Source organism: Geotrypetes seraphini, chromosome 5 (assembly GCF_902459505.1).
Source record: "Geotrypetes seraphini chromosome 5, aGeoSer1.1, whole genome shotgun sequence".
NCBI classification, from domain to species: Eukaryota; Metazoa; Chordata; class Amphibia; order Gymnophiona; family Dermophiidae; genus Geotrypetes; species Geotrypetes seraphini.
The window spans coordinates 244,734,127-244,759,173 of NC_047088.1; the positions used below are offsets into that span (position 1 = coordinate 244,734,127).

General features: G+C 45.6%; 1 protein-coding gene across 4 annotated transcripts in view; it reads left to right on the top strand.

Moving 5' to 3' along the window:
- The window catches only part of PARP14 (poly(ADP-ribose) polymerase family member 14), a 96,845-nt gene that overhangs the window by 62,889 nt on the left and 8,909 nt on the right, over positions 1 to 25,047 (top strand). For all 4 annotated transcript variants that reach the window (XM_033945235.1, XM_033945236.1, XM_033945233.1 and 1 more), the window contains 2 exons: positions 12,228 to 12,370; positions 17,367 to 17,541. In XM_033945235.1, the coding sequence (XP_033801126.1) occupies positions 12,228 to 12,370; positions 17,367 to 17,541 (318 nt within the window). The remainder of the gene's footprint in view (positions 1 to 12,227; positions 12,371 to 17,366; positions 17,542 to 25,047) is intronic.

The following is a 25,047-nucleotide window of genomic DNA, read 5'->3' on the forward strand; positions in this document are numbered from 1 at the left end:
TTTGTACATGATTCATTTCAGCTTCACCCCCTCCCCTATGTTCTGGTATTTCTCTCTTCTCCTTTCTTTCCTTCCTTACCACTCCACCCCCATGGTCTGGCATCCATATCTCCTTCCCTTCTCTACCCCATAACCTGGCATCTCCCTCCTCTCTCTCCCTATCTCTCCTTCTCTGGCACCTCCTCTCCTTACTTTCCCTCTGGTCTGGCATTTTGTCTCCTTTAGTTTCCCTTCCTTCCCCCAATGCCCTGGCATCTCTCTCCTCTCATATCTCCCTCCCACTCCATTATCTGGCATCTCTTCTCCTTCCTTTCTCTCCTTCCTTCCACCTGGTCTGGCATCTGCCTCCTTCCCCTCTCCCCCCATATGCCTCGACATCTGTTCCCCCCGCCTCCATGGTCTGGTAGCTCCTTTCCTTTCCGTCCCTCCCATGGTCTTGGCATCTCTTTCCTCTCCTTTCCCTTCCCTGGTCTTCCTTCTCCCCTCCCTGGTCTTCCTTCTCCCCTCTCTCTTCCCAATTTGGTGCTGCAGCAGCAGCACTTCTCTTCCCCTTCCCAATTGGGTGCAGCAGCTTTTCTCTTCCCCTTCCCCCCAAAAAAATTGGGTGCAGCAACCGGAACATTTCTCTTCCCTCTCCCCCAAAAATGGTGCAGCAGCAGCATTTCTCTTCCCCCTCCCTCCATCCCAAAAAATGGGTGCAGCAGCAGAACATTACTCTTCCTCCTCCCAAAAATGGGTGCAGCAGCAGAACATTTCTCTTTCCCCCTCCCCTCCCCCATTCGGTGGTGCAGCAACATTTCTCTTTCTGTCACTCCCAGCTCACACACCCGCCAGAGTTGCTAGGCAAGTTGTAAGCTTCCCTCATTCGCTGATCTATCTTCCATCGGTCAGCGACGGAGGGAAGCTTACAATTTGCTGCTCTTCCTTGCTTCGGGCCTTCCTCGTTGCCAGGTCCTGCCTTCGCAGAAACAGAAAGTAGGCAGGACCCGACAGCGAGGAAGGCCCGAAGCAAGTTGTAAGCTTCCATCCGTCGTTGACCAGTTTCCTGCTTGTCTCCTGCCTTAGCCCGTAGCGAACTCATGCTTCAGGACTCTTCCCCCACCCCCGGACGTAACTTCCGGTTTCGGAGGGAAGAGAAGGGAAGCCTGGCATGCACACCTTAGAGCCCCGAAGCATGAGTTCATGTCTCCAAGCTGGTGAGAGGTGTTTTTTTGTTGTTGTTTTTTTTAATGTTGAGCAGCAGCAGCAGCGAGATTCGCTGATGTAGACTGGAATACATTCTCAGCAACAACTTGTAGTAGCAGGAGGATATTAACATCCATGAAGGGAGTACAGCTCAAACAAATGGTACTAGAGCCCACTAGGGCCCAGGCCATCCTGGACCTGGTACTTACGAACGGGGAAAGCGTCACGGAAGTCTCGGTGGGAGAAACGCTGGCAACCAGTGACCATAACATGGTATGGTTCAACCTTAGAAAGGGCTTCCCTAGATCACAAACAAAAACGAGGGTACTCAATTTCCGGGGCACTGACTTCGCAAGCATGGGTGATTTCGTCCACCAGACGCTACAGGCTCAAGAAACAACGGATGATGTGGAAGCTATGTGGTCAACACTGAAAAGGACACTACACGAAGCAACTATCCGCTACATAAAATCGGTAAATAAACAACAAAGAAAGAAGAAACCCCTTTGGTTCACTGATGAGGTCTCACACCTAGTCAAGGACAAGAAAAGAGCATTTCTTTCATACAAACGCACCGGGGAGAAAGAAGCTAACATTGAATACAAGACAAGGTCTGCAGCAGTCAAAACAGCAGTCAGGGAGGCCAAATTTCGAGTGGAAGAAACTCTAGCAAAGAACATTAAGAAAGGGGACAAATCCTTCTTCAGGTATATTAGTGACAGGCAGAAGAACACAAACGGGATAGTACGCCTTAGAACAGCAGACGGGAATTATGTGGAAACAGATTCCGAAAAAGCCAAACTACTGAACGATTACTTCTGCTCAGTCTTTACCTGCGAGGCACCTGGACACGGGCCACAGCTGGAAGCAAAGCCAAGCAAGGAAGACCCATTTCAGAATTTTGGGTTCTCACCAGCTGATGTTTACAGCGAACTGTCAAGACTCAAGGTGAGCAAAGCCATGGGACCAGACAAATTGCACCCAAGAGTGCTCAGAGAGCTATGCGATGTCCCGGCGGAACCGTTAGCCATGCTCTTCAATCTCTCCCTAAGTACGGGGAGAGTCCCCCTGGACTGGAAAACAGCTAACGTCGTTCCTCTACACAAAAAGGGCTGCAGAGCGGAGGCTGCGAATTACAGACCAGTGAGTCTCACATCAATAGTGTGTAAACTCATGGAAACACTACTTAAATGTAAATTAGACACGATTTTGGATGAGGGGAATCTAAGAGATCCTAGTCAACATGGATTCACTAGGGGTAGGTCATGCCAATCCAATCTTATCAGCTTCTTTGATTGGGTAACAGGAAAGCTAGACTCGGGAGAGTCTCTGGACATAGTGTACTTGGATTTCAGTAAGGCTTTCGACAGCGTCCCACACAGTAGACTATTAAACAAGATGAAATCGATGGGGTTAGGTGAGACACTAATTGCATGGGTCAATGATTGGCTGAGTGGAAGACGTCAGAGGGTGGTGGTCAACGGCACCCTCTCTGAGACATCGGAGGTGACCAACGGAGTGCCACAGGGCTCGGTCCTGGGTCCACTCCTTTTTAACATATTCATAAGGGACTTGACCCGAGGGCTTCAGGGTAAAGTAACTCTATTCGCTGATGATGCCAAACTATGTAATATAGTAAGTGAAAGCAATCTGCAGGATAGTATGACGCAGGATCTGCTTACGTTGGAAAACTGGTCCTCGACATGGCAGCTGGGCTTCAACGCTAAGAAATGTAAGGTTATGCATCTCGGTAGCAGAAATCCATGCAAACCTTACACCTTAAATGGAGAAACACTAGCTAGGACTTCAGAAGAAAGAGACTTGGGAGTAATCATCAGTGCAGACATGAAGGCCGCCAAACAAGTGGAGAAGGCCTCATCCAAAGCAAGGCAACTTATGGGATGTATCAATAGAAGCTTCGTTAGCCGCAAATCTGAAGTCATAATGCCACTGTACAGAACCATGGTGAGACCTCATCTGGAGTACTGTGTGCAATTCTGGAGGCCACATTACCGTAAAGACGTGCTTAGAGTTGAGTCGGTTCAGCGGATGGCCACTAAGATGATCTCTAAGGGTCTCTCGTACGAAGAAAGACTAAACAAATTGCAGCTCTACACTTTGGAGGAACGCAGGGAGAGGGGATACATGATTGAGACATTTAAATACATCACGGGACGTGTCGAGGTGGAAGAAGACATCTTCTTTCTCAAAGGACCCTCGGTCACAAGGGGGCATCCGCTCAAACTCAGAGGAGGGAAATTCGATAGTGACGTAAGGAAGTATTTCTTCACAGAAAGGGTTGTAGATCACTGGAACAAGCTTCCAGAGCAGGTGATCAAGGCCACCAGCGTGCTTGACTTTAAGAATAAATGGGATGCCCTAGTGGGATCCTTACGAGGGTCGAGTTTAGGAAATAGGTCATTAGTACTCAAACTTAATGGGGTGGGTCAGTAGAGTGGGCAGACTTGATGGGCTATAGCCCTTTTCTGCCGTCATCTTTCTGTGTTTCTATGTTTCTAGATGACAGCCGGGCGGTCATCTAAATTAGCCGGGCTCAGCATCCGGCTAAAAGGCCCTGGGGAGAACACTGCTTATGTTCTTATGCATAACTGGCACTATTGTATAACTTACAAATGCAACTTAAGAAGAACATAAGAATAACCTTACTGGGACAGACCAATGGTCCATCAAGCCCAGCAACCCATCCTTACGGTGACAAATCCAGGTCACTAGTACCTGGCAAAAGCCCAAAAAGTAGCAACATTCCAGCATCTCAAAGAATAGCAAGATTCCGGAACCCCAGTGAGAGCAACTATCCAGAGCTGAGATTGTGATGTCCTAATGCCTCATTCCACAGAGCCAACCTCATCAGGGATGTTACAATGACTTAATTGTCCTATACTTGGCTCACCTAAGACTAGCCATACTGGGTCAGACCAATGGTCCATCAAGCCCAGTAGCCCGTTCTCACAGTAGCCAATCCAGGTCACTAGTACCTGGCCAAAACCCAAAGAGTAGCAACATTCCATACAGAATCGCAAAGAATAGCAAGATTCCAGAATCCCAGAGAGTAACAAGATTCTAGAACCCCAAGAAGTAGCAACATTCCATGCTACCAATCCAGGGCAAGCAGTGGCTTCCCCCATGTCTATCTCAATAACAGACTATGGACTTTTCCTCCAGGAAATTGTCTAAAGCTTTCTTAGGAAAAATATATTTATTCAACAAAGTGCAAGCCAAACATGACAAAACAGAACATTTTTCACACAAATCCGCACATTATAATCCCCACCACCCACCCATACCCACTGACAAATCCAGAGTGTGAGAGTTCAAGACATGTACAACGTAAAATCAAACATTCAAAAGTCGACTCCTGGCAAGAAGAGTAAGATCCATCCAAAAATGTTCCCAAATGAACTGAAAACGACGTTCCAGACCACCATCCAATGTTACAAAATGTCTACGCTCCAAGGAGGCTTGGACAAGCATGGAAGATCTCCAGTGACTATAGTTTGGGGGGTCAGGGGATAGCCAATGTGTCAGAATGGCTTTTTTTGCCCAACAACATCACTTGGGCTATAAAACCCGACATACATTTAGGTTTAGGAGGCGTGATCTGAAAAAGCCCAAATAGTGCTCTGGGTGTGGGGAGCCAATGTCTGCCCCATAGAGAAGTGGTATATCATCCCAGGCAAATCCAAAATTGCTGACTACGAGGGCAGGACCAAAACATATGTCCCAGTGTAGCTCGAACCTGCGCACATTTAGGACAATTGTGAATTTGGGTTATTCCCATCCTGTATGCTCTCAAAGGTGGAATATACAGCCGGAGAAGGAACTTAAGCTGAAGTTCCCAATGAAGAACATTAGTGGACAACTTCTGCAAAGTCTTCAAAATCTTTTGTATTTGCAATGCCAAAATCTCACACTGCAAGTCCTCCAAACAGGTATCAGCTAGGATTTCCAAATTAATACCCAGTTGCACATCACGAAGTCCCACGTGATGAAAGCGTAAGGGAACTAGTTGTTGAGCTGAAAAACTAAACATCTACGAGATTGCTTCCCGACAATCTTCAGTTAAGTGAGTTACTGGCAACGATTGTACATAGTGGCGGATTTGCCAATAAGCAAACAAATCCACTTCCAACAGTCCAAAAGAGCGTTGTAAGGAGCGAAAGGAGGCCAGTGTCCCCTCCTCGGTGTATAGTTGAAAAAGATATTGTAATTCTTGGGATGCCCATCTCCGAAAAGGGGGGTTCTGCAATCTGGGAACAAAGGCACAATTCCCCTGTTTCGGGAGGTATGGAGAAATCAAAGAGGACCGTTTTAAACAAGCACAAACCCATCACCACGTCCGCCTCGCAGAGGCAAAGAAAGGATAGTTCGCCACTACAAAGCGGAGAGCTGGGGCTGAGACATGTAATAAATAACTAATATGATAAGGAGTTAAAACAAACAATTCCATCTGTGTGGCAGAAAAATAAGATGTACCTCAAAACCAATCATTAATATGTCGCATCTGGCAGGCCAGGTCATACCATCAGGGCCGCCATCAGGGCAGTACTACCAGTCCTGCATTCAGGGGCCCGGAGCTGACAGGGGGCCCGGGCTCCCCCAGGGTCCTAGGCCACAGTCTAGGGAAGGGGCGGTCCGCCCCAGATGCACAGGAGAGAGCTGGATGGGGCATCCTCGGAGTTCAATACATCTCGAGCCGCGAAGCTCGTCTTCTGTTCCTACCTGCCCTGCCGCTCACATTTAGCCGATTGGAAGTGTTTCCCGATGTCAGCGCTGACATCGGAGGGAGGGCTTAAGCAAAGCCTGCCCTCCGACGTCAGCGCTGACGTCGGAGAATACTTCCGGTCGGCTATTTGTGCGCGGCAGGAAACAGGAAACAAGCCTCTCGGCTCGAGCTCCGTTTTGCTGAGAAAGTTGCAAAGATGGGCTGGGAGGCAAACGCGGAACACAAAAGGGGGGAGGGAGTGTGTTTTGGACACAAGGCATGAACTTGGGAGAGAGGAAGGGAGGGAAAGAGATGCTGAGGTGGGGGAGGGAATGGGTTTTTGGACACAGAAGGCATGGACTTTGGAGAGAGGAAGGGAGGGAAAGAGATGCTGAGGTGGGGGAGGGAATGGGTTTTGGACACAAGGCATGAACTTGGGAGAGAGGAAGGGAGGGAAAGAGATGCTGAGGTGGGGGAGGGAATGGGTTTTTGGACACAGAAGGCATGGACTTTGGAGAGAGGAAGGGAGGGAAAGAGATGCTGAGGTGGGGAGGGAATGGGTTTTGGACACAAGGCATGAACTTGGGAGAGAGGAAGGGAGGGAAAGAGATGCTGAGGTGGGGGAGGGAATGGGTTTTTGGACACAGAAGGCATGGACTTGGGAGAGAGGAAAGGAGGGAAAGAGATGCTGAGGTGAGGGAGGGAATGGGTTTTTGGACACAGAAGGCATGGACTTGGGAGAGAGGAAGGGAAGGAAAGAGATGGTTGTGTACACGGGGAATAGAAGAAAGGAGAATTTTTGGTCATAGGGAGGGAGTGAGGTACAGATAGTGGCATACCAAGGTGGGGGAGGGGCGGTCCGCCCCACACCGGGTTTACATCTCAAGAGGGTGCACAGCTGGCCACCCTCCAGTGTTCTCCCTAGGCCGGCAAACTGCGGCTCTTTAGCCACTTGAGTGCCACCGCCGCCATCGGGAACAGGCCAGCGCCAAGTTCTCCCTGCTTTTCCCTGTGGGGCCGACCAACTCTCACCACTCGTGTCAATTCTGATGTCGGAGAGTACGTTCTGGGCCAGCCAATCGCTGCCTGGCTGGCCTAGAACGTCCTCTCTGACGTTAGAATTGACGTCGGGTGGCGAGAGTTGGTCGGCCCCGCGGGGAAGAGAAGCAGGGCGAACTCGGCGCCGGCCTGTTCCCGATGGCGGCAGTGGCAGCCTATTCCCCAGTGGCGGTGGCAGCATTTTCCCAATGGTGGTGGCATAGGGGAGGGCAGGAAGAAAGAAAGAAAGGAGGGGACAGGAAGCCAGAAAGAAAGGAGGGGACAGGAAGCCAGAAAGAAAGAAAGGGGGCAGGGTGAAACAAAGAAAAATGGGGCACGGAGAGAGAGAGAGAAAGACAGACATACAGAACGAAAGAGGGTGTGGAGAGAGAAAGAAAGAAGGGGGCAGGGTGAGAGAGAGAGAAAAACAGACATACAGAAAGAAAGGGGTTATGGAGAGAGAAAAAGAAAGAAGGGGCAGGGTGAAACAAAGAAAAAGTTTGGGGAGGGAATGAGGTCTGGAGGAGAGGAAGCATACAGGAGGCTGAAAGAAGGGAAGAAATATTGGATGCACAGTTAGAAGAATAAAGTGCAACCAGAGACTGATGAAATTACCAAAGGTAGGAAAAATGATTTTATTTTCAATTTAGTGATCAAAATGTGTCTGCTTTGAGAATTTATATATGCTGTCTATATTTTGCATTATGGCCCCCTTTTACTAAACCGCAATAGCGTTTTTTAGCACAGGGAGCCTATGAGCGTTGAGAGCAGCGTGGGGCATTCAGCGCAGCTCCCTGCGCTAAAAATCGCTATCGCATTTTAGTAAAAAGGGAGGGGGAATATTTGTCTATTTTTGTATAGTTGTTACTGAGGTGACATTGCATAAAGTCATCTGCCTTGACCCTCTTTGAAAACCCGCAGAATATAAATGATAATTAACATTTTCTCTGCGTACAGCGTGCTTTGTGTTTTTAAAATTTTATTGTTGGTAGATCATTTTGACTTGGCCACAAAGGTAAGGGGGAGGGAGGGAGGGGAGCTGCTGAAAGACATCTAGTAATCTTTGCATGCTTGACTGTGCAGGGAATTATTTTTGTAAAATCATGTTTTGTTATGTGACTGGCATTATTTAGACTTTAATTTCTATGAATGAATAGAATGAAAATGATATAAATTACTTGCTTGTTTTTATGTGCGTGCGCTGAAGGAAAGTGGAGAGAGAGTGGGCTGAGGACGCTGAAGGGAAATGGGGAAGAGAGAGTGGGGAGAAGACGCTGATGTATAAATTGACAATTGTACAGAATATTGTTTCTTTTTTATATTCATCCATAGCTGCATGTTAATGATGTGCTCATATGCACTTATTTATCATCATAACATATACATCATCATTAACATGCAGCTGTGGATGTGTAAGGACAGGCTGAGGAGGATGGATGGGAAGGAAGGAAGGTGCACATATCAACATATCGTACATTTTTAACATGCATGATGCAGCTATAGGCAAGCTGAGGATGGGATCATACAGATGTGTATGTTCAGATATGCGCTCAGATGTGTAGTTTTTTCTGATATATTTATTAAGCTTACAGTATTTATAAAAACACATTTAATACTTGTTACAAAAAATATTGTGCAATTGTGATCTACTTCTGGCCTACAAAGATCAAAAGAAATCCTTAACTGAGATTTTACATTCAAAAGTGAATTATAGCTACTAGCACTATTATTTATTAGTTATTTATTATGCAGATGTTTGTTAGTTTGTTATTAGTTCAGTATAAGACATATGTTAGTTTAGAATAGATAGGTATAGATTAGTTTAGTTTAGGTTAGGTTAGGGCCCTGCTGAAAGAGTCTACCTTGACGTGGTTGCAGGCTTACAAATCTTTTGGTCAAAGAGTGTGGTGACAGAGAAAAGTATGTGTGTATTCGGCCCATGGAAGAAGGGGGGGGTGGGGGGGAAGGGGTGCGTGGGGGGCCCAATAGGATTGCTCAGTAAGGGGCCCAGAAATTTCTGATGGCGGCCTTGCATACCATCGAATATTCAACAAACCATAACCTCCCCTCTCCCTGGGCTGATATATGCAGAATGGTCATTTGCGGTTTCTTTCCCCCTCCCCCCAGATAAAATTGTAACAATCTGGAGAGTTGTACATAGTGGGCATGCGTTAATAACAGCGGTAAAATCTGGAATCGATATAGCCACTTGGGAAACAATATCATGTTAAACAGGGCCACCCTCCCTGCAACTGATAGGGGAAAAGTCCGCCAAATTTTTAACTGGCACCTCGTTTCCTCCAATAACGGAGAAACATTACATGTATAAAGAGTGGACAGATCACGAGGTAACCAGACCCCTTAATAGTGGAGTGCCATAAGAGCCCAAGAAAAGGGAAATTCCCCTACCCAGGTATCCTGAAGAGCTATAGGAATAGCTAAGGCCTTATGTCTAAAGCTTTCTTAAAACCAGCTACTCTATTCGCTCTCACCACAACCTCTGGCAATGCATTCGGGAGCTTAACTATTCTCTGAGTGAAAAAATATTTCCTATTGCATGCTGTGTTAAATTGTGCATGCAAGGTTATAAAATTAGGGGGAATAGTGTGTTGCAGCCAATGGCTGTTGTACTTCTTTATGATTTGAGCCCTACATCTTCTTCTCTCCGCTCCCCTCATAGTCTGGCATCTCTGTCTTCTTCTCTTTCATCTCTCACTCCCTCTCCCAGGTGGTTTTTAGCATCTCTCTCCTCCTTTCATCCTGGTATCTGTCTCCTCCACCTCCCCCAATACTCTGGTATCTCTCTTTCCTCTCCCTTGCTCTTCCTAATCAATTTGTTTTCAACCCCTTGTCTACTTTCTTACTTTCCAGTCTTCAATTTCCCTCACCTCTTCCAGTATCTCACTAACTCTATCCTCTTCCCCCAATCCAGCATGCGCCCTCTTTTCTTTATTCCCTCCTTCCATCCAGTATGTGCTCTCTTGCTCTCTCTCTCTCCTCTCCACTTCCTTCCAAAGTCTGTTCCTCTCTCTCCCCTCTTCCCATCCAGTGTATGTTCCCCTCTCTCTCCCCTTTTCCTATCCAGCGTCTACTCCCCTATCTCTCCTCCCTACTTCCTTCTAGCATCTGCTCCCTCTCTCTCTACTTTCAGCATCTGCTCCCCTCTCTCCTCCCCATTTCCCCTCTCTCACTCCCCCTTCCATCCAGCATCTGCTCCTCTCTCTCTTCTCTCCACTTCCCTTCAGCATCTGTTCCTCCTCACTCCCCTCCCCACTTCCATCCAGCGTCTGCTCCTCCCTCTCTCTCCACTTCCCTTCAGTGTCTGTTCCCCTCCCCCTCCCCTCTTCACTTCAGCGTCTGTTCCCCTCTCCACTTCCCTTCAGCACCATTCAACCTCTTCCTCTTGTTGGGCCATTTCCCTCCCTTCCTCTAACCTTCGCTTGCACTTTTCAGAGTTTTCTCTTTCTAAGGTATTTGGACGTGGCAACCGTTCTCACAAGTCCGGCATGACTGCCCTAAAACTTCTCCTCTGATGCACCTTCCTGTTTCCGCCTCAGTGGCTCGCATCAGAGGAGAAACTTTGGGCAGTCACGTGAGACTTGTGAGAACGGTTGCTGCGTTCGGATACCTCAGAAAGAGAAAACTCTGAAAAGCGCCTACAAAGGTGAAGGGGACATGATTGAAACATTCAAGGTACTGAAGGGAATAGAATTAGTAGATAAAGGCAGGTTTTTCCACCCTCTACAAGGTAGGGAGAACGAGAAGGCACTCTCTAAAATTGAAAGGGGATAGATTCCGTGCAAACATAAGGAAGTTCTTCTTCACTCAGAGAGTGGTAGAAAACTGGAATACTCTTCCGGAGTCTGTCATAGGGGAAAACACCCTCCAGGGATTCAAGACAAAGTTAGACAAATTCCTGCTGAACCAGAATGTACGCAGGTAGGGCTAGTCTCAGTTAGGGCGCTGATCTTTGACCAGAGGGCCACCACGTGAACGGACTGCTGAGCACGATGGAACACGGGTCTGACCCAGCAGCGGCAATTCTTATGTTCTTAAGGGAAGGGAGGGAGATGGCCTGTCGAGGGGAAGAGATGCCTGGACCGCATGGTCCTCTGGAGCTTGTGGCCCAGGGCAGCTGCCCTGTCTGCCCTCCCCTAATGCCGGCCCTGCCAGTGTTGGCCCCTTCACAGCTCCCAGGGTGGGCCTAGCAGCTTCTTTGAAACTACATCGGAAGGAGGGACTTTGGAGCATCCCTGCCTGCTGGAAGCTTCAAAGAGGCTGGTAGGTCCACCCTGGGAGCTGAAAGGGTTCCAGGTTTGTTGGGGTTTTTTTGCTGCCGGCAATCTGGAGGGAGCTAGCATCACCATTGCGAGAGAAGGCTGCTGACTTGGAGGGGTGGGAAAGGAGGCAATGCGGCAGATACTTTACTGCGGGGACAAGGCCGGTCACCGCCAAGGGGCAGTGAATGGCCTTGTCCCTGTACCTGTGGCAACCAGTCTTTATTCCTCCCCATTCCTGCGGCTTACCCATGGCTAGCCGTGGGTAACAATCACCATGTCATTCTCTACCTCAAAAGACAAGAAGGAGTCTAAGATAATACCCAATACCTTAGAGAACCTTTCTACCCTTTAAATTGTCATTGAGTGGTATAACCTTTCCAGTTGGAAAGCCAGATTCTCTGGGCTGTGTTTGGGGCTCTAAATATTAAATTCTTGCCAAGAACCTAGGATATTCAGAAGTATCATGGCAGGATGTGGGCAGTTTAACCCTTTATTTGGCATTGTTGCTCAGAAGCAACATGTGTTTCTATGGCTCTTATGAGAGATCTGCATCTCCAAATGCCTGCTACTTGGCATTACTGTTTTCGTTCAACATCAAGTCACATAAAGCAGCCATTTTCACCATTTGCCAGTTAAAGGGTTAAGAAGCACAGCTTCCTGTAGTTGATAGATGGTGATTTTGTCAATGCCTAGTACAGGGGTAGGCAATTCCAGTCCTCGAAAGCCGGAGCCAGGTCAGGTTTTTAGGATATCCACAATAAATATACATGAGATAGATTTGCATCTCAAGGAGGCAGTGCATGCAAATCCATCTCATACCTATTCATTGTGGATATCCTGAAAACCTGACCTGGCTCCGGCTCTCGAGGAGTGGAATTGCCTACCCCTGGCCTAGTATTTTCCAGTCTATTAATATTGCAAATAATAATTATTTGCAATAGTCTGTATAGCTTTGTCTATAAAGGCTGCAAGCACTGAATACAAAAATATATATGTTACAGGAACACAATCAATGGAAGCGCCTCAACATTGGGATAAAATGAAGATAATCGACATAAAAGAAGTACCATTACTTGCAGGAAGTGCAGAATATAATACTGTGGCAACATTGTTTCAGAAATCGTGTAGAAACCAAATTCTGAAGGTAAATTTATTATTGAGGTGATTTGTCCAGGTGAAAATCATGCGTTAAACCTGTAATACCATCTCATAAGATGTATGAAAGTAATGATACCTGATTAGTGTTCATTTATGCTGCAGAGATAGATTTCTTGAGGAATACTGTTGGACTGTATGCTGCATTTACCCTCTAAGCCAGCGTATCGCAAACTGTGTGCCTCACGAGATTTCAGGTGTGCCGTGAGACTCTAGGGAGGAGGAGAGGCTCCAGCGCCGACTCTGTCTACAGGATGTGGGGCTCTGGAGCAGATGGCTGGTGACTGCACCTATGCTCACAAGGGTTCATCACAAAAAACGGCTGCAATCTGCACAGGAGTACTGATATTGGACTTTCCCTGACTAGCAGAGGATTGCCTTCTCTGATGAGTCATGTTTTGAGCTCCATCGAACAGATGGACGTTGATTTGTCAGACGTGAAACTACTGAGAAACAAATACCCAGCAACCATTGTTGGATCTACACAAGCTGGTGGCAACAGCGTTATAATCTGGGTCCCTTGATACCTCTGGAAGGTACTCTCAACCGATATGGGTCTCTCTCTATCCTTGCTGATCAAGTACACCTGTACATGTTGACGGTCTTCCCTATGGACGATGGGATCTTTCAATAGGACAATGCGACATGTAATACTGTCAGAATTGTTCATGAGTGGTTCACAGAACACGACCAAGACTTCAGCTACTTCCCTGGTCTCCGAATTCCCCAGACCTTAATCCTCCGAATTCCCCAGACCTTAATCCAATGGAGCACATTTGCCAATGCTTGTGTTTCTTCTTATTTTCTTCATTCAGATCCTTTTTCCATTCTTTAAAGAATGTTTTTTTGGCTCTAATAACCTCTTTCACTTTACCTTTTAACCAGGTTGGCTCTCATTTCCTCTTCTTTTCACCTTTGCTGATACGTGGAGTACATCTGGTCTGGGCTTCCACCATGGTATTTTTAAATAACATCCACGCCTGGTTTACAGTCTTAACTTTTTCAGCTGATTCTGTTTGCTTCTTTTTAACCATTTCCCTCATTTTATCATAGTCACCTTTTTGAAAAATTAAATGCCCCTACAGTAGATTTCTTTTGCGATGTTACTCCCGGTATCAGCTCAAATTTCATCACTTTATAATTGCTGTTTCCCAGTGGACCCAACACAGTTAACTCCTGTACTATGTCTTGCATTCCACTAAGAACCAAATCTAAAATAGCACCCTTTCTTGTCGGTTCCCGGGCCAGCTGCTCCAAGAAGCAGTCATTTATGACATCTAGGAATTTTACCTCCCTAGCACTCCACGATGTAACATTTAACCAGTCAATGTTGGGGTAATTGAAATCACAAATATATAAAAACAGCCTGCCCCCCCCAAAAAAGCAACCTGCAAACTGGGTTCCTTGCGAGGGCTGTGTACACTCAGGAACAAAAAACAACATCCAAAGATGTGTCTTCCACTTTTCTCCTCTCAGAAAGAGAATGTCCTCTTCCCTCCTTCTCTAACAGACTCTAAAGGCAGATAGTTTTCACAGCAACCTGTGAACTACTTTCTTTAATGCTCATCCTCTGCAACCTCCCTCTTAGAACCAGGTTTACTGAGGGTTAGGCACTAGGCCAGCATTCCTCCCCTCAAGGGTCACCTGTGGAATCTGATCTCTTAAGAGAGTCTTTAGAGTTCAGTCTGTATTTACTGGTTATCCCATAAAATTAGCAAGGCAACTTTAAACTTTGGAAAATAGTGCTGTTAAGCTGCAATGTCATGCTAAAAAAGTTTGATAGCACTACGCCTTTGCTAAAGACTACTTGTTTCCAGTACTACTACTATTATTTATCACTTATATAGCGCTGAAAGGCATATGCAGCACTGTACATTTGACATTTAATAGACGGTCCCTACTCAGAAGAGCTTCCAATCTAACTTGGACAGGCAGACATGACATATAGGGTTGGGGATGCAGAACCCAAGGTGAGAAGAGTTAGGAGTTGAAAGCACTCTCGGAGAGGTGGGCTGACATTTATAGATGGTTCCTGCTCTGAAGAGCTTACAGTCTAACTTGGACAGACGGACATAATATATAGGTTTGGGGATGCAGAACCCAAGGTGAGAAGAGTTAGGAGTTGAAAGCACTCTCGGAGAGGTGGGCTGACATTTATAGATGGTTCCTGCTCTGAAGAGCTTACAGTCTAACTTGGACAGACGGACATGATATATAGGTTTGGGGATGCAGAACCCAAGGTGAGAAGAGTTAGGAGTTGAAAGCATTCTCGGAGAGGTGGGCTGACATTTATAGATGGTTCCTGCTCTGAAGAGCTTACAGTCTAACTTGGACAGACGGACATGATATATAGGTTGGGGATGCAGAACCCAAGGTGAGAAGAGTTAGGAGTTGAAAGCACTCTCGGAGAGGTGAGCTGGCATTTATAGATGGTTCCTGCTCTGAAGAGCTTACAGTCTAACTTGGACAGACGGACATGATATATAGGTTTGGCAATGCAGAACCCAAGGTGAGAAGAGTTAGGAGTTGAAAGCACTCTCGGAGAGGTGGGCTGACATTTATAGATGGTTCCTGCTCTGAAGAGCTTACAGTCTAACTTGGACAGACGGACATGACATATAGGGTTGGGGATGCAGAACCCAAGGTGAGAAGAGTTAGGCATCGAAAGACATAGGCTTTTAACTGGGTCAGTACATGCATGTATATATTTTAAAGTGTGTTCATTGGTTTTTAAATCTTTTTAGACCAGTGGTTCCCAAACCTGTCCTGGGGGACCCCCCAGCCAGTCAGGTTTTCAAGATATCCCTAATGAATATGCATGAGAGAGATTTGCATACATGTCACTTCCATTATATGCAAATCTCTCTCATGCATATTCATTAGGGATATCTTGAAAACCTGACTGGCTGGGGGTCCCCCAGGACAGGTTTGGGAACCACTGTTTTAGACAATCTCCTAGATATGTCAGTCATTTTTACTTTTAATGAAGGTGACAGACTTTTGCATGCTCCTAGTTAATTGACTTTTGCACTTTCTGCCTGTTTTTCATGTTATATATAGGTGATATGCTACTATGCTGGGGAAAGTGTGGCTCAGTGGTTAAAGCTAAAGCCTCAGCACCCTGAGGTTGTGGGTTCAAACCCACGCTGCTCCTTGTGACCCTGGGCAAGTCACTTAATCCTCCCCATTGCTCCAGGTGCATTAGATAGATTTTGAGCCCGCCAGGACAGATAGGGGAAAAAACTTGAGTACCTGATTAAACTCGTGAATCCATTCTGAGCTCTCCTGGTAGAACGGTATAGAAAACTGAATAAATAAATAAATTTGAGACTTATCTTGCCAATCTGCATTAATTTGCTTTGCATGTCAGATCAGAATGGAAATAAATACGAGTATGTATTTCCAAAGAAATTGAAGATGTATTTGGAAAATGTTATTTGGCCATTATATTTTTACTGCTGTTTATATTTTATTGCATGTCCTAGCAATGGCTAGTTTCTCTTGTGATGATCCGTGTAGAACCAGCTTTGGTACATTGCAGAACATAAGAATAAACAGTGTATTGTTTTGTAAATAATAAATGCAGAGCTCTCAGATATAATAAAGAATGATGGACACAACTAAGGATGTGCAATTGTATTACATTTTGAAACAGTCGCAAGTGTAACATAGTAAATGAGAGCAGATAAAGGTCTGAATGGTCCATCCAGTCTGCCCAGTACTCATATGCATTATAAATTCATGATTAAATTGTCTTAATTGGTTCCAGAAACTGAAAGAGATAGATTGTGAGCAGGGCTGGATTTAGATGAAAAGAGGCCCTAGGCATTTTCACCTCCCATTTTTAAGTTTGTAAATTACATGAGAGATAATAAAATACATCATTACTGTGATATATATCAATATGTTAAATGAAACATGTTGTTATTGGTACTAACCTTTATAAAAAATGTGACACGGATAATAAATAAAAAAAGTTGAGAACACTTATTTGGACATTTATTCTCAGCACCATATATAGTACTTGTAACAATAACTAATCAAACATAACACACAACATTGCTCCTTCCTATGTCCATAGTGCCCCCAGTGCGTCCTTCCTTACCTCACCCCCCCTCCGATGCCCGCCTGCCTCCCATCCCCCTTCCATTGAACCCCCCCCCATGCCATCCTGCCTGCCTGCCTTCCATTAAACCCCCCCCCCCACCCTCCTCCGATGCCAGTCTGGGCCGCCCTGTCCTGACGGATCGACGTTTTGCCTCTCTCCCCGCGGGGCTGTGCTTTGCCCAGCTGTTTCTGGACTAACGTCTTTCCCTCCCTGATCCTCCTCCCAGGGCGAGAAAAAGAAAGGGAGAAGCCGAGTCGGCGCCCCGTTGCGGCCGGAGCCAGTTCCGATCCTGAAGCGTAGAATTTATCCTTATTTTCGGTTCAGTGTTTTAGTGTTCACTGTTTTTAGAATAGTGTAATTTTAATTTTGCTAACAATTTGAATGTAGGCCCCTCTTGATCTTGAGGCCCTAGGCTGAAGCCTAGTTAGCCTATAGGAAAATCCGGCCCTGATTGTGAGCCTGCCATGACAGATAGGGAAAATACCTAAGAGTACCTTATTACTCCTGTCCGTGCTGGTTCCAGTCACAAAATGGCTGCTGGGACTTCATGGTGCAGTCTCAGCAGCCACTGCTATGGAGCAGCAGCATGGCACAGAAATGAGTGGGGTTTGCTCCTTTCCCCAAAGATGCTAATAGACCACCAGGTATTATAAACCGCTTTGTGTTGTATTGTAAACGGCTTTGAGTGAATCTCTTCATGAAAAGGTGGTTAATAAATCTCCAAAATAAAAAGAAAAAATAATCTAAGCAGACTCGGGGAAAAGAGGGACCAATGGAGATTTATTGTAAAGAATAGGAACATTTGGTTTGCCTTTGTATTATGGGAAAAAAAAAGCTTTGTTAACCATTAATTAAATCTTCTCTTAAAATTTTGTAGATTGAAAGAATACAAAATTTAACTCTTTGGCAGAGCTATCAGATCAAGAAACTGAGCATGGATGCAAAGAATGGCCACACAAACAATGAAAAACAACTGTTTCATGGAACAGCACCTAACAGCTTGAGGGCTATAAATAAACTTGGATTCAATCGTAGTTATGCAGGGATGAATGGTAATGTATATTCACAAGACTCTAATAACCATTGCTAGTAATTCATGCCATAATCTGACTTTACTGAATTTTGCTTTTTGTTGTATAATGCCCAGCTGTTTCCTACGATCTTCCAGCTCAATTGGAAACAGCCTTTACTGAGCTCCAGCCTTCATTCACAAGTATCTACATTTTAACCCTATTTTTGAATCTAATCTCAGCCCAGCCACCACCTTGGCCACAGACTACTGTACTGTGTAGAACCAAAATAACTTGGGCCCTAAGTCTGGCTAATATGTGTCAATATTGTGTAATGACTGCAACTCCTTCCTTTCCCAGGTAAGAAAGGTTTGGACAATTTCCTGGAGGAAAAGTCTAGTCTGTTATCAGTGGCGTACCTAGGGTATGTGGCACCCGGGGCCCATCATTTTTTGACACCCCCCCTATGTAAAAAAATATTTTTTGTAATGACCATGAAACAGAATAAATGGTCAGAATAGAAACAGGCAGTGAAAATTTTCTTATATTCCAAACATAATATAACATAAATTATGTCTGAATTGTCATGACATCAGAAGTACATATGGAGTAGTTGCAGGTGAGCTTGGGACAGTTCTGATTGTGTTAGTTCGGTTTTATGTGTTTTTTGAATAGAAGGGTTTTTATTTCTTTTTGAAGGTTTTGCAGTCTGTGGTCTATGTCAATTGGTTGTAGAGTTGGGGGTCGAGTGTTGCAGCTCGAATGGCTAGGAGGTTGTCGAACAGTTTTTTTCTTTTGACGTTTTTGGTTGGAGGGTGTGTGAATGGTGCGTGAGTTCTCCTATGTCTGTTTGAAGTGGATTGAATTATTTAGCTGAAGAAATTAGTAACCCCCCCCATTCCACACACATTAATTTTCTTCCATTTTTGTTCCCATTATAAAAAACACTGATAAGTTCCCAGAAAAAAAATACATTAAAATAAGAAGTGAAAACAAAGGCCCTTACAGATGAGAACATAACATAAGAATAGCCTAACTGGGTCAGACCAATGGTCCATCATGCCCAGTAGCCCATTCTCATGGTAGCCAATCCAGGACACTAATACCTGGTCAAAACCCAAAGAGTAGCAACATTCCATGCTACCGATCCAGGGCAAGCAGACACTTCCCCCATGTCTTAATAACAGATTATGGACTTTTCCTCCAGGAATTTGTCCAAATCTTTCTTAAAGCCAGCTACACTATCTGCTTTTACCATAACTTCTGGCCACTTCATTTTTAAGTTTAGATCTTTCCTTTCAAACAGAGACCTTGCTAGATGTCAAATACAGCACAAGGTAACTTCACATGGACTTAGCTGTGCAGGAAATGTGAATCTCCTCATACACCCACCATATAGTGCAAAAATGTGCAAAGGTCTGTTTTTTTCTTTCGATCACTACATAGCCTAATGCCACACAAGCAGCGCTGTTACAAACATATTCTGTAGGTCAATGCTAAGGATAACAAAGTTTCCTTCCTTGGACCAGAAGGAGATAAACCACTGGAAGAGATCCCAAAACAACACCCAAAGACCCACTCAGTGTGTGAACCAGTTGAGTGGAGTGGACTAACTGGGGGGTGGAAATGGGCCCGGAGTTTGCTCAGCAGAATTTCCCAGACCACCTCTTCCTCTCAACACATTGACACGCTGCCACCATCACCACTAGGAACACCTCACTGGGTAGGCCAGCTATGCTATAAACTTTATAAAACACATTATTATATTTTCTTATAAAGCACATATTTTAACTGAATTCTCTGACATCCTCAGCCTTTCCATTCACAAAAATAGAAGGAAGAAAAGTTCCCATTTCCTGCTGTCTCATGTCCCCGGCCTATACAATATTTTTTTTCTGCAGACCCTTCAAAAGTCTGACCAAATCCTCGTTTCACTTGCATTATAAAGTACTGAGGATGCCATCTCTCCCCAATCCCAGGTCCTAAAGTCTAAGACAGTAGCGCAAACTAATGCTGCCAGATACAGGAAAAAAATTTTTGATTCGATTCAGCCCTATTGAATTGGTTTTTTAATTCGATTTTCCTGCCCAGTTGGGTGATTTTTTTCAAAACTCCTGGTGGGTTTTATAGCTTTTTCACCCCCTTTGGCTTCTCCTAACCACACTGGCGCTGTGGTGTAAATAAAATAAAGAAACAAAAAGGACTTTTCCTCTCTCTGTTAAATCCTAGCTCACGTTTGCAGTCCAACACCAGCTCTGGCAGGATACACATTTCAAATCTGACATATTATAATCACAAAACAGAAAATAAATTAATTTTTCTACCCTTTTGTTGTCTGGTTATATTTCAAATCTTGTTGGTCCAAGGCTCTGGTTTTCTTCTGATAACTTGCTTGTCAGGGTCTCCTTCTTTCTGCATGCTAACCATCCATCTGCCAACTCTGTCCTCCCTTTCCATTTCCCTTCCCTTCCCAGGAAGTCTGGTATCTTTCCTTTTTTTCATCTCCCTCCACAGATCCACCTTTTCTTAACTACCCTTTCATCCGGCATCTCTCCCTCCTTCCCCACCACCCCAAAGTCCACCATCTCTCCCTTTCCTTTCCTAATTACCCTCCTATCCAGTATCTCTATCCCTCCTCCACACCATCCCTTGTGTCCAATTTCTCTCCCTTTCTGTTCCTTCCCTCCCTAAATCCCATGGTCCATCATCTCTCTCCCTCTCCTCTATTTTCAGACCCATTATTTCTTCCCCCCCCCCAAAGTTTGGCATATGCACGTCTCTTTGAACACCCCCTTCACTCCGTGTACTTCTAAATCATGGTCCCCCCAAAGGCCTGTCCACCCCTTAAAGGTCTGCCTGTCCCCCCTTGAAGGCCTGCACCCCCCTTGAAGGCCTGTCCCATCCCCTTGTAGGCCTGTCCCCCCCTTGAAGGTCTGCACCCCCCGAAGGCCTGCACCCCCCCGAAGGCCTGTCCCCCACTTGAAGGCCTGTCCCACCCCCTTGTAGCTTCTCCCCCCCCTTGTAGGCCTTGTCCCCCCTTGAAGGCCTGCCTGGCTGCCTTTCCCCCCCTTGAAGGCCTGTCCCCCCTTGAAGGCCTGCACCCCCCCCCGAAGGCCTGCACTCCCTTGAAGGTCTGCACCCCCCCGAAGGCCTGTCCCCCCCTTGAAGGCCTGTCCCATCCCTTGTAGGCCTGTCCCCCCCTTGTAGGCCTGTCCCCCCTTGAAGGCCTGCCTGCCTGCCTTTCCCCCCCCTTGAAGGCCTGCACCCCCCTTGAAGGTCTGCACCCCCCCGAAGGCCTGTCCCCCCCTTGAAGGCCTGTCCCACCCCTTGTAGGCCTGTCCCCCCCTTGTAGGCCTGTCTGCCTTTCCCCCCTTGAAGGCCCTGTCCCCCCCCCCCTTGAAGGCCTGCACCCCCTTGAAGGTCTGCACCCCCCCAAAGGCCTGCCCCCCCTTGAAGGCCTGCACCCCTTGAAGGTCTGCACCCCCCCCCCGAAGGCCTGTCCCCCCTTGAAGGCCTGCCTGCCTGCCTGTCACCCCCCTCCCCCTTGAAAGCCTGCCTGCCTGCCCGCCCGCCCCACCCTGAAGGCCTGATGCCCCGACCCACCCTGAAGGACCGCTCGCCCCCCTGGCCTCCCCGCACCACCTATGAAGCAGCCGCAGCAGGATCGCGAAGTCAGCGTCAGCGATCCCTGCGCTGCTTCCTGCGCCACGGTCCCCGCCCCTCCTCTGATGTCAGAGGAGGGGCGGGATCGCGGCGCAGGGATCGCTGACGCTGACTTCGCGATCCTGCTGCGGGCTGCTTCACAGGTGGTGCAGGAAGGTCAGTGGGGCGAGCGGTCCTTCGGGGGTGGGGGGGAACTGAACGGCAAGGCCGGGAGCACCCCATTAGGGCTGGCACCCGGGGCGCACCGCCCCCCCCTTGGTACGCCACTGTCTGTTATTGAGAAAGACATGGAGAAGCCACTGCTTGCCCTGGATTGGTAGCATGGAATGTTGCTACTCTTTGGGGTTCTAGAATCTTGTTACTCTCTGGGATTCCGGAATCTTGCTATTCTTTGAGATTTTGTATGGAATGGTGCTACTCCTTGGGTTTTGGCCAGGTACTAGTGACCTGGATTGACCACTGTGTAAACAGGCTACTTACTGGGCATGATGGACCATTGGTCTGGCCCAGTAAGGCTATTCTTGCAGTCTTATGTTCAGGTAATGGAAAATCTGACTGGGAATCAACCGAAGGTCTCAGCATAGCAGCGCCTGACACTGTGCCACAGTGCCAGTCCTAAATTATTTATGGCACATTTCTTGTAAGGCCAAGCATTATGGACCAATTCAGTACATGGTTCCCAAAATTAGGTGCCCTTGAGATCTGTACTAAGTTCCAATTCTATAAAGGCCACTAGGTGCTAAGCAACCTTTATAGAATAGCGCTTAGGCCCCGATTCTATAAACGGCATCTACCGGAATCTAGATTGGGACACTTACCGATGCAGGAACCTAACTTATTTTTAATTGCTCAACTGGCGCTGATATTTATTTTATTTTTAAAAATTTCTATACTGTTTTTTTTCCAAACGGTTTATTAAGAGTGGCATACATAAAATATTAAAAGTCAACACAAAATAAGAACAAAAGCAGGCAGATTCTGGCTTACATAAAATCAATCGCTCAAAGAAATGCATCTACAACTAGTTGAGTCTTTAACATTTTCCCAAATGAGTTCCTCTCTCCACATTTTCAAATCTGGCCAACAAGGCCATTCCACAGATTGACTTCTGCACAGGGAAAAGTCATGGCACTCGTTTCCACACATTTAGGATTAGCCTTTGCTTGAAAGCACCATTAAAAAACCAATAAAAATATGAATTAGCCAAAAGGCGCATAACTCAGCAGGCATCTGTTACCTCACAGGAAGCGTCTACATCGAGGTGCCTACCTGAAAAGTAGGTGTGGTTAGAGGGTGAAGTTTGGGCATGGATTGAGTTAGGTGCCAGTATGTTTAAATATGTTTATTGAATTTACAAGAAAGCAGAAATACACAAATCACATCATTATCAACCCCCCTCCCTTCCCCTCCCTCCCCCCAACACCCACCTCCCCAACTTCCCTCTACAACAACAAGAATCCTCCAGCTGTCAAACTATTATGGGTTCAATAGGTTACTACGGGCTCTATGAGTCAACGTTAACCAAAAGGGTTCCCAACAGAACAAAATATTTGACCCCTAGGAGAGTCCAAAGAAGTTAAAGGACATACGCTCCAGCGATGCTTGTCGAATCATCAGAATTCGCCAGAAGGGCAATGTTGGTGTTAGGTGCCAGTATTTTATGCCACTGGTGCCTAAGGTGTATTTTTTTTGCCTTCTGGCACCTCGCTTGATTGAGGCGCTGTTACAAATTTCGCCTAACTTTGTAATGCTACGCGGTAGGTTCCGTTTTCCTTGGCACCTACTGAGTTAGGCGCCGTTTGCAGAATCGGGGCCCATACCAGTCGTTGATTTTTGTCACCAAAAACTGACGCCACTCTCGGAGAATGGCTTGGCCATTTTTTAAGAATCCGCCAGCGTGCTCATTTTCCATGTTGAAGAGCCCATTTGCATGGCAGCGTCGGAGACCGCTAGACAACTCATTACAGATCGAGATAAGCTGTGTTGATAATTTGCCGCTGAAAATGCAGAAACCAGTTTAGCGACCGTGTTAGAGTTTTGAGAATCTGGGCCTTGGTGCTTTATTGGGACATCCACATATGGATTCACTTCTGCTAGAGGGAAGCGACCCAAGGAAAGACGGGTTGTTTAAAAGTGAAGTAAATTATGACTTTTGGGCTCAGTAGACCCTTTTTTCAACAGACTCATGGGTCAGTTTTGTAGAGGGTGCCCACATTTAATAACTCTAATAATAGCTTTATTGATATCCCGTCATACCCTTTTCAGGTTCAGTTTAGGAAAAAGATGCACATTTGGCTTTATAAAATACTAGCCTGACAACTCAAATGTGCTCATTGTGTTAAGGAGCCTTCATTTACACCAAATGAGCATTCCTAAATTGCGGCAGAAAAGATGTATATCTTATGGCATTTTATAAGATGCTTGTAAGACTTGGCTAAATCAACTTTCCCAAGCCGAGTATTAAGTTAATATGACCCCTCAGATTCTTGCGCTGTTTAGTATAATTACTGTAACAGCTGATGGCAGGTGGGCAGTTCTCTTTCATTGGGTGTTCATATTTGTATTTTTTTTTTTTTATAAGTTATGCATTAAAACCTCTTATTTCTTTGTGGTCAATATATTATAATGACTCTACAACCAAAAAATAATATGTATAGCTTAGCGGTACTTATCTTTTATGTGAACTGCTATTGCTTCCAATACACTCTGCCGATGCTAGTAAAGCCCCGACGGAACCCGTTTCGCCGATTGAGGCTTTGTCAAGGGTCGGCTATAAAAGAGAGTACAAAATCAATTTTTAAATACCCGAACCTAACAAATGTAGTCAAGTACTCAAAATAACATTCTAAGAATTTACTCACTGTGCACAGCTACGCCTGTGTAATAACAGGTCTTGAAAATGGCGCCGGCAGACTGCCGGATTTTAACTGCTATGTTTTATGACATATCAATAATGACGTCATTAACATTCAAAAATTATCAAAGGTTATTATTCACTACACACTGTTACTGGTCTATAGATGTTGAGATTAAAAGAAGGCATGCCAATCTATGGCATTATTCAGCCCTGCTGGTTTTACCGTGTTCAAGTTAAAAATCCACCGACATTCTTTCTGATGTAACAGTCTTTGTCTGTTTCCGCCTCTGACGTGGCTCTCAACCTTGTCTATGCAGAAACATTTCAAATCGGTGAACTTATGATTGAACTGAACGCAATGTTCAACCAGCGGTGCTGACATTTTTTCTATGTTTTAGATTTGATTTGTGTTCTGTTAGTCTTGTCTTAAAAGATCGTGTTGACATTCCAACATTACCATTTTGAACAAGGACTATTATTGTATAGATAATGTGGTCAGAGTTACAGGTTAAAAAATGTCTAATGCTGTAATTCTTGCCTAGTAGCTGGATTAATGAATTTCTTTGTAGGCAAAGCGACCTCACAGTCAGCTGCACTTGCCACATTTAAAAAACCCTTTTGGGAGCAAAGTATTATCGCTAACTTGCTGATATTTTATCATAGCTGGGCTTAGATGATCTTTCAGATTCCTCTCTCTAGAGAAAGCAATTCTAATGTCAGTATGTTCAAAGAGTGGATGTGCCTGTATAATTTTCCAATTCTGTTTGATGATTCTTGCCGGACAATTGCCCTGTGCAGTGTACCTAGCACACATGTTAAGACATCTTCCACTTTTTCATCTGTGGATTTTACAGGAGGAAGTAATAGATAATCCCAATTATAATATTTAGCTCTTTTTCAATGCTTGTTTTAGATGTTATCGGGATATCCTCTCCTTTTAATTTACTCTTCAGTTTTTTGGCTTGTTTTTTTAAAGGTGGTTAGGGAAGAACAATTGCCATGGTGACATCTCCCAACTTTGTCCCCCT